The 19,300-nt window shown below is 40.8% G+C and overlaps 2 protein-coding genes across 13 annotated transcripts in view, besides 1 other annotated feature; one reads left to right on the top strand and one right to left on the bottom strand.

Annotated features, from left to right (window-relative positions):
* CadN (Cadherin-N) overlaps positions 1 to 19,300 on the top strand; it is a 131,288-nt gene that overhangs the window by 71,336 nt on the left and 40,652 nt on the right. The gene's annotated exons all lie outside the window — the stretch shown is intronic.
* On the bottom strand, positions 863 to 2,324 carry CG43231 (uncharacterized protein). Its single transcript, NM_001259140.2, has 4 exons — positions 2,095 to 2,324; positions 1,803 to 2,032; positions 1,172 to 1,743; positions 863 to 1,010 (listed from the first exon to the last, which is right to left on the bottom strand). Exons 1-2 carry the CDS (start codon positions 2,161 to 2,163, stop codon positions 1,934 to 1,936), a joined length of 168 nt encoding a protein of 55 aa, NP_001246069.1. The 5' UTR covers positions 2,164 to 2,324; the 3' UTR covers positions 863 to 1,010; positions 1,172 to 1,743; positions 1,803 to 1,933.
* Positions 14,756 to 19,300: part of a mobile genetic element that runs on past the window's edge.

The following is a 19,300-nucleotide window of genomic DNA, read 5'->3' as shown; positions in this document are numbered from 1 at the left end:
TCTAATTTTCCAAATTTGATTTGCAACTTGTGGATTGTAGCAGTGGTTCCTTTTTCTCATTTATTACACATTTCAATGGCTAAGCCTTGGCAGCATTGTTATTTGCTGTTCATTAAAAATTGCCCCTGAAATGGCAATCAATTTCTCCGCACCCCCATACTCATGGCCATCACGGTTTTTTATATGTTGCCGTATTTTTTGTTGTACTGCGGCGGTCTGTGAAAATGCTTTTCAATTGTTTAATACGTCACTAGGCCGTGCATAAGCTCGTGGTAAATGGAAACGGCGAAAAAATAGACTCGCTAGCGGGCCACATTGAAAGTGACGTGCAATCAACATGAGCGCGAAGGAAGACAGGGGCTTTTGGTCATGAAAACGAAAATTAAAAAGTTTCCTTGCCTGTTCGGGGAAGGGAAAGCGGCACAGATATATACGTGATATATACGTAAATTACCACAGTTGCTTACAAATATTGATATTCATGTTGAGCGAAAAAGTTGCGGCAAGGTTTTTGGGGTTTTCAGGAGGCTGGGCGCTTTTCCGGCGGCTCATTTTTGGGGCCAGGTTTTGGCAACAGCTTGTGGCTTTGCAATTTCCCTAGCCAAAACAAACAGGCTTTGCTGGCTGGGATCTTGTTTAGAGAAGAGGCAATAAACTATTGTTAAAAGCCTGTACCGTGCGATGATTTGTTTTCCGTTTCCAATTTTTTTGTTTTCGACATCGGTTTCGTTTTCATTTTCAGCAATGCAAAAGTTTTCGGACTTTATTTATTGTTTTTAATTGACGTTGCCATATTTGTTTTTACGTGGCATCGCCAACAAATATATATGTATTTTTTATTGTGGGTGGTATATAAAATTTTATTTTAGCTAGCAGCTGAAAGTTGAATTTGTAAATCTGTGGCAGGTTTTTGCAGGAGTATCTTCTTTGCACGTATTTACATATGAAATTGAGTAAGTTTCAGGCATCACTGGTTGCGTTTCATTCATAGCATTGAAATGACTCGGAAGCTGGAAAATAATCAAAAGTCGTTGACAGGGGAGTTGGTTATACACTACTAATCACGTTTAAAAAATAAAGTTTCAAGCTAAAATGTCAATGAATCTTATTTGTAACTGTGACCAGTGATTAAATAAAAACCTCTATGAGGTTAAAAATAAACTCGACTTACTCAAAAATATTTATTTCTTGATGATTGAGGATTGATGTATTCCTTCGTACCTCCTTTTGATGTCTGAGATTTTCCTTTGCATAGCTGTGCCTTTTGTTCAATTTGCCTGTCACTCTTGGCGCTTCACATTGGTTTTGCTGAGAACATTCCTTTTCTGCATTATAGTTTGTTGATATTTGCATTTGGTTCTTCCTTTCGCATTTATTGTGCATTGAAGTTTCTGCGGTGCTTTGACTGCATTTGTGTGCAATTTCGTTTTCCACGATGGCGGAGTTTTCCTCCTCGCCTATTGTACTATTTCCCTGAATTCCGTTTTGCATTAGTGCTGGGCAACTCATTTTATTTGGCCTTTGTTATTGTTTGGCTTTGAGCAGTGCTCCTTTTATCCTGCCTTCGACCTTGTGACCCATTTAAATGCCAACAATTTTGCCACAGCTGCGTTTCGGCTTGCATTTTCCGCTCCATTGGCAAACAGACCCGAAGCGAAAAATCATTTGCCTAAACAGCAAACATATCTGTTATCCCACACGCACACAATCGGGCAAACCGAAAATCACACAGATACAAAGGCACTGGAAAAAATAATGGATTAGAAATGTACGGTGTCAAAAAAATATGTAGATAATCCCACCAGGATCTGAAAATCATTTCCAAAGGTGTTAAGAAGTGTTCGACAACATACATTTAATCCGTAGGATGAATGAATTCATTCAGAATAATACAGCTGTTTTTATAACAGCGTGGTGCATTCAACATTTTAATTTAATTGTTTTTAAGCTTTTTCCTTGTGTACCCAGTTACCGATGTCTTGTTTTGTCCGTTGCTTTCTTGCTCTTTCTTCCCCCATTGCTGTTTGGTTATCTGTGAAACGTGCTCTTTTTAGTTATGCATACTTTTAGGCTTAGCAACCTCTCCGCACGTACCACATCCTTTGGCTTTCTGGGGAATAAATGCGCCAACAGGGAAACCAAAACACCAGACAAACAAAACATGACAAATGTCGGAAAGTTAAATTTTAAGCAACACTGGGCAGCGTGAAAGAGTTATTCAGGAAAAACAACCCCGACGGAAATTATTATTTATCCAGGGGCTCAAAAATTGAGCCACTGCCGGGAGCAGTTTAATCCTTACCTCGTTTCATTCTCGTAAAAATCGTATTAGATAAAATAAGCAGAATTTGCATGACATACTCGAGTGGATGGCCGAGGGCAACCTTAGCAATGGCCCAATTGTTACACACATCATAAATTCAGAGAAAATAGAAGAGAGCAAAGACTCAGCTTATTGGGATACAACACCCTTTCGGGCATAAACGCCTCCCAAGCAGTTGTCTAATTTCTGGGGCGGAAATAAGTGCTCGTAAAAAATGTTCGAGACCATAAAATAGGGCCACTCCCACCGAATATTACCGCCCATCTGCCGGCGAACAGCAATTTTAGCAAAGAAGTAGTTGGGAACTTTGCTCTAAATATTCGATAATGCTTTTATGCCATGCATTCAATTTATGACTTCCTCTGAAAGGTCCAACAATTTGTAAATAGTTTGTTTAATTTTTGTTTTCATTTTTTTTGTGCCACTTTAAACTCGTCTCGTCGCACATTGCGCATACGCAGTGATGTCATCGAGAATGGAACAATAAATGGCCGTCGAGTCGGGAATTTCTTTTGCCCATGGCTCCTCCGGCACTCGACGGAACCATTTATCTTGATTGCCGCACTCCATCATTTATGATCGATGCTTGAACTACGTCCTCTCGGTTAAAGACATTAAAAATAGTCGGCGATGACCACCGATATTTGCTGTAAATTGAATCTGTTTGTTAATAATAGATTTTCATTTTTTTCTCTCTCTTCTTTGCAGGTACGTAAATGGAACTTTGCACAGTCGTTAGTGAAAATGACTGATATATTGTGATTTTTGTGGTATGTAATGGAAATATATTTAAGTCTTGTATGTCAGAAAGCTAACTTTTAAATGCGACTTGGCATTTTGCTTGGCATTCCCAGTCCATAAATCCTCCCAATTAGATAAAAGGCAACGACGATAACCAGACAGTTTAGTACTATGTGTGTATGTATGTACCCAGATGTAGTTGGCCTTCGTGGAGTAGTTATGCACTGTTAATATTAGCCCAGCAATGCCAAACAATTTGTCAGGAGCAAACCGAAGGAAGCGAGAGATGAAGTGGAAGACAAAAAAGACGGCAAGCCCCATTCGAATATATATCTCTCTGACAAGAACGTGTGTGTGTATGTGTGTGTCTAGGAGAAATCATGAAAAATGGCATTTCCGCATTGCCAACTTCATTTCCGCTTTTCCTTCCGAGCGGTCAGAGTGGCAACAAGTCAACAACAAGTTGGCCAAAGTGGCAGCTGCATTTACCATTGAAGAGCTGACAACGTCTTGAGAAATCTCTTTCCTCTGAGAAAAGTCTTTCCGAAGGGAAACGCTAAAATAAAGTAGAAAACAGAAGGGAACAGGGGGAGCAGTGCAAAGTAAACGCAAATATGTACTTTTCGACCATAAAACAAAGCTCCCGGCACTTGGGCCAATTTGCTACGTTTTTCTGGTTAGCCACCGATAAACAAGGGGAACTAGTTGAATTTTCCCTCCCTTCTCACTCTTTAATTTGCATAAATCGCCTTAAAGTTGCTGCCAGCATATTCAACACTTGCCAACAATGGCCCAAAAATAGACACCGAGCAGCAAGTTTTCGCCGACTGGAGTCAATTGCGCTTTCTAGAGCAATAAATCTTAGAGATTATTTTAATTTCATGCAAACTATTTCAAGCTGAGCTGCGTCGAGATGCCTGTCAACAACTTTTGCGACTCGAGAGCAGCGGCGGCAACAAAAGATAGCAAAAAGTTGCCGAACCTACGCAAAAAAATTAAAGGAGGTTACGCAGTGAAAAGCACGAAACTCTCGCTATAGGAAAAATGAGGTTGAAATCCACACGCAGAGATGAGAAAATAAAGTTAAGCGTCGTAAAATAACAGTCCTCGAGCTCCGCTTTAGGATCCACAGTTTGAGGAGAGAAACCATACATAACATTCGAAAACATTAGCAGACCGAATTTCGAACATGAAGGGGAATATTTACAGAACAAGAGAACAGATGTACGCTTTACATGACAGGACTTTGGACAAAGAATATGATCCACATTCTCCAGAAAAATTTTATTAACAGAATGTTTGTTTATTTCAATTAGCATTTGGCAGAAATTAAAATAATTTAAAAATATTTTTTTAGTAATTCCCATAACATTTCTTTCGATTCGGAAAAACTTTTTTTAACTTTCCATCAGCTTACAGTGCACTAACGGATATTAAAAAGTACGAGGGAGATGTTAGGTCCAAATTTGCGTTCCTCTGTTAATGCAGTATGTAAGCATACAGTATCTTTTTCGAAGTTTTCTCTCTCTTGCGAAACTTTCTCTCTATTTCGATGTGGAACCCATGTAAACGCCATATGCGGGCACTCTTTGAAATACTTTTAACATAGCCGGCTTTTGGCAGGTCTTTGAACCTGATCAACCACCCAGCTGCCTCTGTGTGCGTGCTAGTGTTCGTGTGAATGGGGAAGGACTCTTAACATCCTGCCACTGCTGTTCATGGCGTTTTTCGAGGACGCTTCTGAACATGTTGAGCAGCCATCGAAGCGAATGCATGAAATGCAACTCATTGAGTAAGGATGCTGCCATCAAAAATGCGAATCTGTTGAATGGGAGTGCCGAGTGTTATTTGATGAGCAATTTTAATGCAATTCGCCATGACCTTGACACCCATAGGCTAGAAAGTGGCATTCCATTTTGGTGTGATTGCCAATTTATGAAGTTTAAGATAAATGATAAAATTAAGTCTTAGGTAGTCTATGTCCAAAGGTAGAAATATGTTATTATGATTTTATTCTGGAGATTTTAACCTTAAAGCTGCTTTTAGAACACAAGCGGGCGCATGCAATTGTGGGCGTGCCCACGCCCACTTGAGCTGATATTTATGGCGCCGCACTTTGGGTCCACTTTTCAATAAACTGCTTAGTCGCAGTCGCAGGCCACAACAGCAGCGAAAGCTCCGCAGAATCTTCTGCTCCATTCGGTGATTTATAAGTGCAGCGTTTCACACCCTCGACTCCACAAATTTCCACCACCCCATTTTGCCACCGCACCACTGCATGCATCTTGTTGCTATCAAAGTGCAAATAAATTACCGGGAGTGGAGGAAGAACTGCCCATTTGGCATAACGCTAGCCAGGAGCGAAGGATATGGGGAGGGATTTAGTTTGCTGCCTAAGCGTTTTCTGATGAGACAGCTCACCTGTGCTGAAAAGAAAAAATCTATAAGAATGTAAGGTCAATGGAGTCCTATTTCATGTGGAGTGAATGTAAAAACTGGAATAAGAAGGTCGTAGGATATACCTTTTTAGAGGAAATTTAAATTCGGCTTGAACACTTTGCAGCTCATTTAAATTTAAATATTTCGAAACGACACGAACATTGTTTAATTAACATTCTAGTAAGGAATTATTTTAATTACCACAATGTTCAGGTGTTTGCATCTGGCCAAGAAACCATGCTCGGTATTTGCTTGTGGCCAAATGGCCATTAACTGGCCTTGTCATTCACCTCCTTTCACGTTGACATCGTTGTTGTCGTTGCGTCGACGCTTTCAAACGTAAATGACACGTGTCAAAAGTCAGTAGGAGCGACCATACAACAAAAGTGCCACGCCCACGCAGACAACTTTAATTGTTTACGAAAGTCCGAGACCATTGAGCTTCGAAATGGTAGCAGAAAATAAGGTTAATACTGCCAGAATGCTTGCAGAGGGTCTCGTTCTCGTTTTGACCAATATTTCCTCTGAAGATTAACGTCACATCCACGCAGCTTGGCACCTTTTTCAAGCCGAATGATTAATGACAGCAATTTTGGGGTGAAATTCGGGTAGGGAAAGCATTTTTCCTCTTCCTGTTCAGCCGTGGGCAGCTCTCCCTTTGATGGAAATCTACTTGTTGGCGCCAGTTTTTCAACCAATCAAATTTGTCGAGAGGAAAAGCTTGCCCAACTGATTTATTTCCCGATTCCATAGCATTAATGATTACCTAGCTTATGAGAATTAAGGAAATTTTTCGTAAATTAATCATCGAAAGCCAAGCTAGACAGGTAGCTCTTCTGGTTTCATAAAACTCAAAATCATTTATAAAGGCGTCGAAAATCATGCAAATATTCATTGTCAGTGGAAAATGCATATACTGCATACCTTCATAAACATTAAAAAGCTATTTTTTTTAAGTTATTCAGCCCATGCAGTTCAGCAAGCAAGAGGTAGGTAGGACTTCTTTATTTTGGGTAGGACAACATTTTGGCCGCGAAAAAGCTGTTTGTCAGAATGTCAGATGCAAGTGCATAAAAGGAAACATCTGGCAAATTAGTGGGGCACAAACAACTTCAGGTAGCTGGCTTTTAACCCTTCTGGCTGTAATATTGAAAGCCCCGAAAGAGACACACGGAATGGCGGAGAAGGAATACGAATGTCGTTTGTCGGCATTTGTCACGTGCAGTGACAGGTCGTGGGGGCGCCGGATGTGGGCGTGGCTGGATGTCGGTTTGTTTGGGAATTTGTGTGCATCGTTTGATTGAAAGGCGTTGCGATTGTCGCTCCGCCACGTTGCAATGCCTAACCCCAAAGGCATGGAACCGCCCTTTACGTATATATATCGGTGGGAAAAAATTCGTGGCATTCTGCACAGAACAGCTCTCAATCAAGCCAGCCAGTCAATCAACCAGTCAGTCATTCATGCATTCAATTATCCAATGCAATTCATTTGAACACGCGTGCACTCGAAATTATTGAGCAAGCGGGTTTTGTTGAAACAGTGTGATGAGAAGCACGAAAATAAAGTGCACACAAAGTCGGAAAAATTGCTTATTTCCGCGCTGAAAGTGCATTGATGGTTGAAAAAATATAAATAGGAAATTTGTTTAAGCACTTGAATGCGCCAAATCAATCAGATTTATTTATATTAACAATTTGAAAACAAATTGAGATCAATTAAAATCAGTTTTAGTTTTACATTTTCCGCTCAACAGCACACGATACGAAACACTGAACGCCAATAGAATTTCAAATAGCCGTTCAAATATTCATTAATTTGGCAAAGTGCTAAAAACCAAATTATAACATAAACACGAATTTTGGTTGGTCAGACTCTATATGTACATGCATACACATATGAATATATTTATATAGGGGTAATTAGAACTGCAAGTACGACAACAAATATGTAAAAAACGAACAGAAAAAAAAAACATACCAAATGCGGAAAGTGGGCGAGCGGTTACCCGTACACATGTTTGCGATTTAAATAACCCAACTTGGTTGCATAGTCTGATTTTGGGCCACAAAAATTTCACTTCACATGTAGTAAATTTGCAGCCAACAAATCTAGGTCAGCAACAAATATTGCGTATACGCCGCATGTACCAAAAAAAATGTAATTGATTTTTTGTCCAAAAAAATCACATCAAATGTACAAGTGGGTTGGGACCTGTTTTGAATGGGATAAGGATAGAAAAGTATATAAAGCCGGGATTTATTTAATGAATCAAATGAGTCAAAACATTCAAGGGAAATATAAAATGTGGTCACATTAAATATTTCTGATTGTGGTTAAAGTATTCCGTGTTCTTTATTTCAGAATCACTTCAACTTTTCAAACAAAATCAAAACTTTGAATGTTCGCATGTGAATTTTCTGCATTTTCCTGCATGGCTTTTTGCATTTTCTGCCCTAAGGCTGTCGTCTCTGGCCAAACGCATAAAGTGTCAACTTTATCATGAGACTTGCAGCCAACTTGCTCTCCCTTTTGGGTCCACCATTCCCCGCCCACTTTGGCCACCTTTTGTGGGCGGTAAAAATATTACCGGAGCGTGCACATTTCGCACATTTATCGGCAGAGGTCAGAACTGGCCAAAGGTTCTGTGGCCTTTTGCTAACAAAGTCTTTGACAACCAAGCTGCCAATGTGCGTGCCATAAAAATTGTGAAAAAGCATAGGTTGTGAGGATATAAAATAAGAGACTGGAAACGATTTTAAAATGCTCTAAAATATGTCACTCAATAAGCAATAGCATTTGGCTATTTTCGTGCCAAAGCATATGTCGAAGTCATGGCTTCTGATAGAAGAGTAAATTTCAGCAAATATCCAACTAAATTAGTACTTTCGACTAGGCCATGTTTGTTTTTGCGCACAAGGAGCTCAATTTGCTTGTCATTCAGCAGCAACAACTGAAAAAAGTGTCGATGTAAAATCTAACAATTTAATTAAAAACTTTATGGCAACATGTCGCTCGATTTCCTCACTTCTTCTTCGGCTAGCACTAAAAAAAAAAAAAAAACAGAAAAAATACTTCATAACTTCTGTGGCTGACAATTGCGGCGGCAAGGCTAAAGCAAAAAGAAAATAAGGGGGGGTGAGGAATATTTTCATGTAGCCAATAAAAGCATAAAGTAGACCAAGTTCTCCAGCAATGGAAGTGGAAATGGCAATGGGAATAGAAATGGAAATGGAGATGGAGATGGATCTTCCCCTGATATATTGTCATAAACGTTGACGAAAGGCAAACATAGGAATCACAAGCTGGAAAATCATCATCATGAAAGCAAAACAAAAAGCCAGACGACACACATACAGTCGCAGCTGCTGCTGACAGGGGGAAATCACATGAAAACAACATGTCGCTGACTTTTAGAGGTGGGGCTGGAAAAGACGTTGGGCGGTTTTTGAATGGATAAATTCCACCCACTCAAGAGACTTCAAAAGTTTCCAAACACTCGATTCGGCTGCCTAGCAGTGCCACAAAAAAATGAAAAGACAACACAAACTTTTCACATATTTTACTTACAATTAAATACAATTGTTACAGCAAGGGAAAAGGGGCGTGGCTGCCATTTCTCGGTTGTGGGCAATAATTTATGATTCTTCACCGAGCGCAGAGCGCGTAAATTATGAAAATCCACTTAAACTTGTGCCGCGGAAAACCGCCAAGGAAAACCGGCTAACGAAGCAAAACAAAAGTCGCAACAAGGCTAGACGCTTTTCCTCCTTTCATTTTATTTTTTCGTACTTTTTCCTGTTGTTTGCCACTTTTATAATTGCTCCACATTTTTTCTGGCTGTGTCGGCATTTTTTCTTGGCACTCAGCTTGTGCACAGTAAGCTGATTTAGACTCGAATCGCGTATTTGGTGTGTCACTTAAATTAAGATCGAAACCAAATTTATCGTAATAGATAAAGATAAAGATATGATTAAAATGATTTTTTTTTTATGGTAATCATTCACCTATGACATGTAAAAAGCCAAATTCAAATTGGTTCAGCCTCCTCTTTTTGGCTTATTAAAAAATGAGTACATAATATTTCTTAAAAGCGCCTGCACAGAAATGATTTCATATGATCATGGAAAATGACAGGAAGGGGAATAAAATTGTTTCTTTTTCATTCGCCTTTTATGCAAATGTTTTCTTGTTCATTTAAAAAGTGAAACAAACAAAGAAAACCAGAGCGAGTACATTATAAAAATACTTGTCTTTCAGTTGACTGTTGTTTGTTTTTATTACCCCCAATTAGTTATGAAAATGTCCTCTTAATTGCGGCTGTAATTAACTCTAATGAATTTAATTGTTCCAACGCCCACCATAATGCAAATTTAATTGAATCAAAGGCAACTGCGAAATATGGCGTACATCCTGCTTGATTGCTGTTTATCGCTTGTGTTTATTTGTCAGCAGCTGTCATCACATGTGGTTTTCATCACAACTTTAGATACACGATTTTAATTACAAAACAGCGATCGGGTTTTTTTTTTTTGAAGGCTCGAGGTGGTTTTGGTTTGATTTATTCCAGAGTGAGTTCTTAAATTATAAACGGCTCCAAAACTTTGTACAGCCAAATAATTTAAAAGTTCAGCTCGAGAAAAATTACTCGATGAAACTAAAGAAAAGCTCTGGAGCAAAATGGCAATTAGCAATTGAAAGTTCTTACGGGGTTCGTCCTTTTTTTTTGCAACTGCAGTGGAAATGATTTTATTGCCATTTTTGATTTATTTGGCACAAAGTTGCAGACCAAGAAGCCGTGTGCAAAAAGAAAAAAAAGAAACAAAAGAAACTAGTCAAATAAATCAAAGCAATTATGCGTAACATTCTTATTTGGAGCAGGTTTTGCCCAGAAGTTGCTTAAATACTTTTATTTCTTTCTAGAAGCTTTCAAATGCAATGTACAGAGAGCTTGCTTAAAACTCACTTCGGTTACCTTTCCATTTTCCAGGACGCATAAGCGTTTCGCATGCAGAAAGCTGTCCCCCACAAACATGCAAAATGATTAATATTAACTAATTTAAGCTGGGCTAAAAGGCAATAGCTACCTTTTTGGGCTGGGGGACCAGCCACGACATGTTGTCGCATTGTTGTCAACGCAAATTTTTCATGTGGCATGCAACAAGGCAGAAGAAGGTGGAACTCCCTTCCCGCTTCAACCCTTTCAACAGCTCAACACTTCTGACTTTTAATATGCAAGCTACCCGAAAATCCTCAACCCATTTTATCCAACCAGTTTTTGCTACTACTGAAATTATTTCGTTGGGAAGCAGCGACGTTGAGTGTTGCTTTGTTTGAAGAGCCACGTCGCACCCTGCTCCACAAATTTATGGTTGGAGCCCTCAGCGAGCCCCCACCGACATAGTCTTTTATTAAAGTTTTTGCACATTTCGTCCTTCACATACTGTATGATGATTTTGTACCCCTCGCCCATTTTCTGCCCATTTCTCATATGCAACAAAATTTGCATAAAAAATAAAACATCAGCAGCCACGCCGAAAAATTGTTGCGTTCGTATATATTTTGTATTTTTTCTGTTTTGGAAGGGTCAGGGGCTGTGTTGTTATTTTTCCAGCTTGGTTACTCTTTTGGATCCCGCTCATAAAGATATATATGCAAATTGTGCTCCACTTGGCTCGCGGCCTTCTATGCGCATATAAGTTGGCCTAATCACATGCCACTCAGTGGGGAAAAAGTGGGAAGGACTGCAGCTCGATTATCCTGGCAAATAGGTAAACAGGTTTTTGGCTCCGCCGGAAGTTTTATCCTCGTCCAAATCGACTGTTATTCAGGAAATAGGAAAACTTCCAGTGGTAATTATTTATTTTACAATGTTCAGCTCCGTTACTCGTACGGTTTAGGTCGCCTTTATTTAAAGGTTTTCAATTGCATTGATATTCAATATACAAAGACAATTTCTTTAAAATGCCAGCTTAACACAATAACGCAGTCATCCTTTTTTCTTTTCTTCACTGATTATTGCTCATATAACGCTCATAACATATTCAAATTGTTTTATTGAAGAATGTTTACAATTTCGCTTTCATGATATACATTAATTCTATTTAAAGTGTGCCCCGCTCTTATTATTCACTTTCAAAACGATTTATGCAGTTTTACACCAAAAAATAGCAGTTAAATATCAAGTTAAGCTGAGCGAAAAATAATTTGGCTTGACTGGGTATTAATTCAAAAGGTTTTTTTTGACCTTAGCTTTCCAATACTGATCAAACTGATGAAAGCAAACATAAGCTTCGGCTTTTGCGGCATCATCATCAATATGTTTACATTGAAGGGCTGGCAAAAACTTAATAAAAAAGTCAGGCTTAAAAATGCATTCACTCGTGCTGCGATGCTGCAAATTCATTTCAATTTTTCGGCTGTAAAGCTTCTGAAAAAAAAAAACATACACACATTGGCATCACAAAGGCCGCGAAATTGCCGTCGATCTAGGGGCTACGCCCACATTTCGAGGAGCTCCCAATAAAAAAAGCTTTGTTAGCATAAAATTGAACATGTGTGGACTGCTAAAAAAAAAATTGGAGGAGAGGTAGCCGGGCTTCGTGCGTTGTTGGACCCCTTTTGTATGATTTTTTCAGTGCTCCCTTTAGTGCGCCGCATGGATTATCCTTTGGATTATCCTGCGCAGCATGACTGCGTTTTAGTTGCAATTTCTTGGACGCGTTTTTCCTTCCCTGCGAGTTGAAAAGGCAATAAAGGGCTGCGCCCTCACGTCCGATGCGTCCTAGCAGTACTTTCCCTTTAATTCGTTAAAGTTTCGTGAACTTTTGTCTTCGGCGAAAACTTTCAATTTGACTAATTGAAAATGTGTTTGCATTTTCATAATTTGATTTTACCGAGTCGCGGCAAACAACAATTTGGCGCCCGAATAATTTTGACATAAATAAAACAAACAAGTGTACAAAAAAGGAATGCTGAAAATTAATTAAAAAAGGGCTAATATAGGGTGGTCTTGTCGCCGCCTCTAATTGTGTTCATAAACAAATTTTGTCTTTCTCCTTTTTCCGCGTGTAATAAGCTTAGGTATGGCTGGGCTTACGGGAAACTTCAATTGTTGATCGTAATCCAATGCGCTTACTCGCAGGGCTTGTGTGTGTGTGTGACGCCTGCAAGTATGCTTCATAAATTTTGCGGGGGCGCCAAAGGATGCCTGTGCGTGTATGTGTGGCAGGATTAAACGTGAAATTTTAATACGGATAAATTACAGCACAAACTTTTCGCTGCAAGGAATTTGTTAATTTACATTTTTCAAATTCCATGAGCAAGTTTAGCATATTTTTCAATTTTTGAAAAGGTGCTATTAAATTACACCCAGTAAAGGAAAAGTATTAATTCCAAAGCCTGTGGTTTTTACTAAGCTTTCAGTTTAATCTAATCACGGTTTCTTCAAATTTCATATAGAACGTCATTGCATTTAATAACCAACAAAATTGCAATGGCCCCGCAGTGGTATATTTAATCCATCAATTAGTGTTTAGGTAGAGCCTATTTTAAAACGTTTTAAAGCCTGTCGGCACAATAAATAAACAGGACTTAAGTGCTGCCATGGAGTGCTGCTCCACACGGCGCCACTTCATATAAAAAGTAAACCCAAGGCAAACAAGGCACACACACTGGCGCTAATAAACAAATACCAATGGCAGCCGCAAACAAAATGGAAGCAAAGCGAAATCCTGTCTCGCAATGAGCAAACAATAGGCGAGTTTGTGTGTGTCAGTGCGGGCAAAAGGGTTCAGGTGGGGTCAGCTGCGGTTAAATAATTGGAATGGTCGTGGGAAGAAGGCAGTGAGGGTAAGGGTTATCTCGGCATGTTGGTGTCAAAACAACAAATTGTTTTATAATGCTTGGAACAGACAAAGGACACACAATCACACACTTACACACTCAAAGACGACTTCAAAATGGAAATGGACACACACAGAAGCCATTTGGGCGTGGTCAGCGTGTGGGCAATGGTATTTGGGGGCCGAAACGGAAAGTGCTCGGGCTTATTGTTCACATTGTCTAAGCTTTTATAATTTGCCAGTCAAATGTCACGACAAAGGGATAGCCTCATTTCTATTGAAGCTGTGAAATTTCCGTGGAAATGCCTTTCACAAAGCGCTGCATAAATGATTGCGCCATACGTGGCCGTCTTTTGTTTTCCGTTTTGTACATGTGATTTTTTCATTTTGCTAAAAACTTTACCGTGCTGGCGCACCTATGAAACAATTTTCGTACCGAAAAAGGAATTTGTTATTGGCTTTATTTTTTCTATGAATGCGGAAGCAATTCCCCTTAACTTTTATTTTCCTCAGCGTGTACAGCTTCCGAATTTTTAGAAAATTAAATTTTGCATGCTCACGTTGAACTTTTTGACGTTTAAGAGAATGAAAAGGAAATTAGTAGTGCACTCTATATTAAACTCATATTAAAGGGCCTAGCTAATAATTTAGGAATTGCATTTGTTCCCATTGAAATCAAGGATATGGAGCTGCTTTAAATAGGACACTTTGTTTCTGAATAACTCGAAACCTCCGCCTTGCGAGTTTCTAAGCCAGTAACTTCACCAACTTGCACTAGGATCGGCGGAGATTCATTGAGTTGTCACCTCGGCAGTTGCAAATTGGCTTGACAAATGCGATTGGCAGGCAAGGAGGTTGGTTGGTTGAATGTTGGGAATGTCTCGGCTCGTAAATTGGCATTCATTTGCATTACCGTAAAAAGTTATTTGCACATGCATGTGTGCACTTGGCCCGGCCGCACGCTCCAACAAATTGCAGCTACTAAAGCGCTAAAACGTGACGACAGATGCCGTGAAAGCTGGGGAAAGCCGGGAAAGCCGAGGAAAGTGTGTGTGGGCCCAAGGCAAATACCCAAGTAAATTCGAGTGCAACAAGGGGCGGGGTCGCTGAAGGCTAAGACATGGCATTAGCCTTTTCCTACTTTTATTTCACTTTGCTCAAATGCTTATTGGCTTAGTCCGAAATGCAGCAGCAACATCAGAGTCAATAAATGCCATGGCCATGCGTCCATACTCCCCTGTAAGCCGATTTATCACCAACTTTTCGCCAAGCCCCTTCAATGCCCTCCACCAATACAGTTGGCTGATTTCAGAGGATGACAGAGCGATGACATCTTATGCTAAGTTCGTTAACTGAATACAGTTCTTGTCGAAGCATACAAATTAGTTTCGACTGCAAATTTTTTTTTTTTTTTTTTTTTTTTTTTTTATTTTACTTTGCTTTTATTTATTGAATCTTCTTGTATAAGAACTAACAATAAGTTTAAAAATCTTAACTATAACAAGTATTTTTTGAACAGTTGTATTATTTTTCCAACTGTTCTATGTTTAAACGGCCCTAATAATTTATTCGCTGGGTTGGTAGGTCCTTTCGCCGGAGACGGGAACGGCTGCTGAGCTGGATTAGACCTCGCGCTAGGTGGTTGGGGTGCGTGTGAAGCTTGCTATGGTATTTTTCCTTAAGTTCCGTGATTGCGTTGGTAACTGATGGGATATTTAAGTCTCTTTGGATGTTTTCACTCCGAACGTACCACGGTGCCCCAGTGATGGTTCTCAGAATCTTTGATTGTGCTCGCTGAATGATGTCAATATTGCTGTTGCTGGCATTGCCCCATAACTGTGAGCCATAGGTCCAGATTGGTTTCAATATAGAATTGTAGAGCAAGACCTTGTGATCTAGGCTGAGCGGAGAACCAGAGTTGATGAGCCAGTGTAAGTTGTTGGCTTTGAGTTTAAGTTGGGTTTTTTTGGCTTCAATGTGCCTGCGCCATGTGAGTCTTCTGTCTAGGTGTACTCCTAGGTACGTTACCTCGTCTGCTTTCGGGAGTGGTATGCTGTTCAACAAGAGCGGAGGACAGTCTTGTCTGTTTAGCGTAAACGTCACGTGCTTGCATTTTTGCTCGTTTACTTTTATTCGCCAGTCAGAGAGCCACTTCTCAATGTCGATGAGGTACAGTGCCAACTGTGCTGTAGCTTGGATAGGGGACCTTGAACGGCTAAGGATAGCTGTATCGTCGGCAAATGTGGATACCGTTAAGCGACTATTTGTAGGGATGTCGGCTGTATAGATGAGGTATAAGGTTGGCCCAAGAACGCTGCCTTGGGGGACTCCAGCCTCAATTGTATGAACAGTGGAAGTGGCAGTGTTGCACCGCACTGCAAACTTTCTGTCATAGAGGTAAGACTTTAGAAGTTTGTGTGTGCTTTCGGGTAGGGATGTTTTAATTTTAAACATTAGGCCGTCGAGCCAGACTTTGTCGAATGCTTGGGATACGTCTAAAAATACTGCTGTACAGTATTCGCGATATTCAAATGCAGTTCTTATTTCCGTTGTAATACGATTCACCTGTTCAATGGTTCCGTGGCTTTCGCGAAATCCAAATTGGTGGGCTGGGATTATATTGTGGTATATCAGATGTTGATTAAGTCGGATCAGCAGGCATTTTTCGAATAGTTTCGAAATGCATGAGAGTAGACTTATTGGTCTGTAAGATGAAGCGACTGTGTGGTTCTTACCAGGCTTTGGAATCATTATGATCTTCATCATCTTCCATCGTTGTGGAAAGTAACCAAGTTTGGTGATGGCATTAAAGAGCTTGGTTATGTAGCGAACTGCAGAATGTGGCAGCTGGATGATCATTTCCGGTGTTATAAGGTCGTAGCCGGGGGATTTTTTCGGGTTGAGATTGTCTTTGATTATTTTAGTTATTTCTTTAGGACGAAACACAATTGGGGTGTGTTGCTGATGGCGGTTTACGGGATAGGACGGTAGCGCGAATGTGCTAGTAGCCTGGTTTGGCGTGAACACATTTTGTAGGTGAGCGGCAAATGTGTTGGCTCTGTCTTCATCACTACGGGCCCAGCCACCTGATGAATTCCTTATCGGCAAAACGGTTTCAGTCGGTGGGCGAAGAGTTGTGTGGGCTCGCCACAGTGACTTTTGTTTTGTGCCTGTTGGTGTGAGTTGCTCTATGTATCGGCGCTGATCGTCGTCCTCTTCTTGTTTCAGAGCGTTGGCCAGTTTCCGTGTGGCTACTTTTAGCTTTTGTTTTGCAGTTGGGGATCTGGAAGATTGCCATTCTCTGCGTAAGCGACGTTTTACGTGGACGAGTTGCTCGATTTGTACGTTGGTCTTTTTTGAATTAATTGTATTATTTGTTATTTTGGGTGTTGCAGTAAGAGCTGCTGCAGTAAGGATGGATTGCAATGCACACGTGCAGCTCTCTATATCAGATTCAGTATTGAGTTTTGGGCTTAGCTCAATATGTGAACTTATATATTTTTTATACCTGAGCCAGTTTGTTTTGCTAGAGGTCAATCTGGTTGGTGGTTTCACGTTTTCTGCGTATCGGCGGAGGTGAATTAGTACAGGCGAGTGATCAGATGAGAGATCCGGCAGACATTCAGCTTTAACCAAACTGCGGGAAATATTTTTCGTAACTGCGAAGTCGATCAGGTCTGGCAGCTTATTGAGGTCTGATGGCCAGTATGTAGGACTCCCGGGGGAAACATGGTCAAGTTTATTAGTGGCTTTTATTATCGTCTTATAAAGCTGTTTTCCTTTTGGGTTCACAAGTCGCGATCCCCAGTGAGTATGTTTAGCGTTGTAGTCGCCTGCTGCAATGAAGTGTGGCCCTAGTGCTTGGAAGAAATCCAGGAATTGAGCTTCTAATACTGTGAAACGGGGGGGGCAGTATACGGCCGCTAGTGTAAGGAGAGTGTTGTCATCCAGCTGAATGTTGATAGATGTGGCCTGAAGATGATTTTCCGCAAATTCTTTGTAAAAGTGGTGCTTCATACGGTTCCTTATGAGTATGGCGGTGCCACCGTGTGCTTTTCCGTCGGGATGATTTGTACCGTAGAAATGGTAGTCTCTTATTTGAAAATTGTATTTGCTTGTGAGATGAGTTTCCGAAAGAAGCATTACGTCGATATGCTTCTCATGTAGGAATTGAGCTAGCTCAAGTTTGCGCTGTGAGACGCCATTGGCGTTCCACGTAGCTATGCGTAAGGTAGCCATTATTTATTTGATTGTTGGGCTACAAGCATTTGTATCAAAAGGTTTTGATTACGCATCATGTCTTGAATGGTGGTCTTCATAAATGTCATAAATTCCATCATGCTCTGTTGTAAGGCTTGCATCATAGCTTCAGTTTTTGTTTCCTGCTGCGCAGCTGGGTGATAGTTTTGTTGTGTGTCTAATTTTGTGTGCACTTCATGTGGAGTTCGGGAGTTTTGGGTTGGAGGCGTCATACCTGATTTTAAAACGTTAGCAAATGTTGTCTTGTTAGTGTTGAATGTAGGCCAGGGAGCGAAACTAGCTGCTTTCGAGAAAATTACTTCAGGATTTGTCTCTGATGGTATCAGGGTAGCTGATCCTTGGTGTGCCCGCGCCGTGTTCATTCTTTTGTGAAGACGGATTTTCAGCTCTTTGTAGATTGGACAGCCTCTGTAGTTTGCTGTGTGATTGCCCCCACAGTTATTGCATTTTTTCTCGCATGCATTTTCTTTGTTAATTTGACACTGTTTGGAGTCGTGGAGATCTCCACAGACTACGCACACCGGGCGAAGTGTACAATATGACCTCGTGTGGCCATACTCTTGGCAGTTTGTACATTGTACAGGAGCGTTGCGTTTGTGCGGCTCTTCTACCGTGATCCTACGGTGCAAAAGGAGCTGGAGTTTGTAAATTGGGTGAACCTCGTTTTTTCTAGGAGGCTTGTTTTCTGGTTCAAGCTCAATCTTGAAGAGTGGTTGGGGCTGCCTGTTTCTGTTTTTGATATTGAACACGTTTTTGGCGTAAAATCCCTTTTCCTTTAGCGCCTCAGTTATCTCTTCGGGCGTAACATCAGACTCAATGCCCTTCAGGACTACTTGCAGGCCCTTGCTGCTTTTAAGCTGGTAGGTGTAGAAGCCTATTTTTTGTGCGGTAAAATAGTTTGTGACTTTTCTGTAGTCGTCCTCCGTTTTCGTCTGAAGTTTGATTTCGTTGATAGTACCTCTTACGAGGGGAATTATATGAAAGCTATCTTTCCCAATAAGGCCAATCAAAGTATTTACAAGACGGCTTGTGCTCTTCTCGCGGATGTATATTGGCGGAGGCTTTGTTTTCTTCGGTTCGATATCAACGGATCCCAGCGGCACGTCCTCAGCGGTATCTACCAGCAAGGCAAATCTGTTGGTATTTGCAGGGGCTACATTTTTGATCAAGGTAGAGTTGTCGCGTGTATTTTTCGGCTTGTTTCCCAAATCTGAATTTTCCGGGCTGAGCTTTCGCTTTATTGTAATGTAGCGGTCCATTCCAGTCTGCCAGGTCGACCCAGCTTTTTTGTTTACGTTTTCGTTTTGTTTTGCTGGCAGTGCAGCAGTACCGTTTATTGCTAGCGGTTTTGCTTTCGCTGACTTAGTCAGACCGTGAGCGGGTGCAGCCGATGACGAGGCAGAGCGGGCTGCCGGTCCCTCTCCAGCTGTTGTTGTTGGAGGTAGCGGGGCTTCTGTTGGAGCCAATAGAGCGGGAGAGCAGGAGCGCGCTCTTTCTTGATTTGTTGGTAGAAGAAGGTTTCCTGGGCTATGGGTTATTGACCGCTCGATGTCTGCGTTTGGGATTGTCGGTGAGACGTAGGAGAAGTACGCGTTGTTGCGCTGAATTGAGAGTCGGCGTTCGTCATGCTCGCGCTGACGCTGGGCGCGAGTGTCATTCTGACTCATAGTTTTATTATTTAAGATAACAATTCAC

Source organism: Drosophila melanogaster, chromosome 2L, assembly GCF_000001215.4.
Source record: "Drosophila melanogaster chromosome 2L".
Taxonomy (NCBI): Eukaryota; Metazoa; Arthropoda; class Insecta; order Diptera; family Drosophilidae; genus Drosophila; species Drosophila melanogaster.
This window is presented reverse-complemented; position numbering and strand designations above follow the sequence as displayed.

Excerpts from the sequence above, each read along its gene's own strand:
- CG43231 (NM_001259140.2), bottom strand. The coding sequence starts at position 2,163 with ATGTTTTGTTTGTCTGGTGTTTTGGTTTCCCTGTTGGCGCATTTATTC. Across the intron at positions 2,033-2,094 it reads CCAGAAAGCCAAAGGATGTG|ATAACCAAACAGCAATGGGG; the intron begins GTACGTGCGGAG and ends CACGTTTCACAG.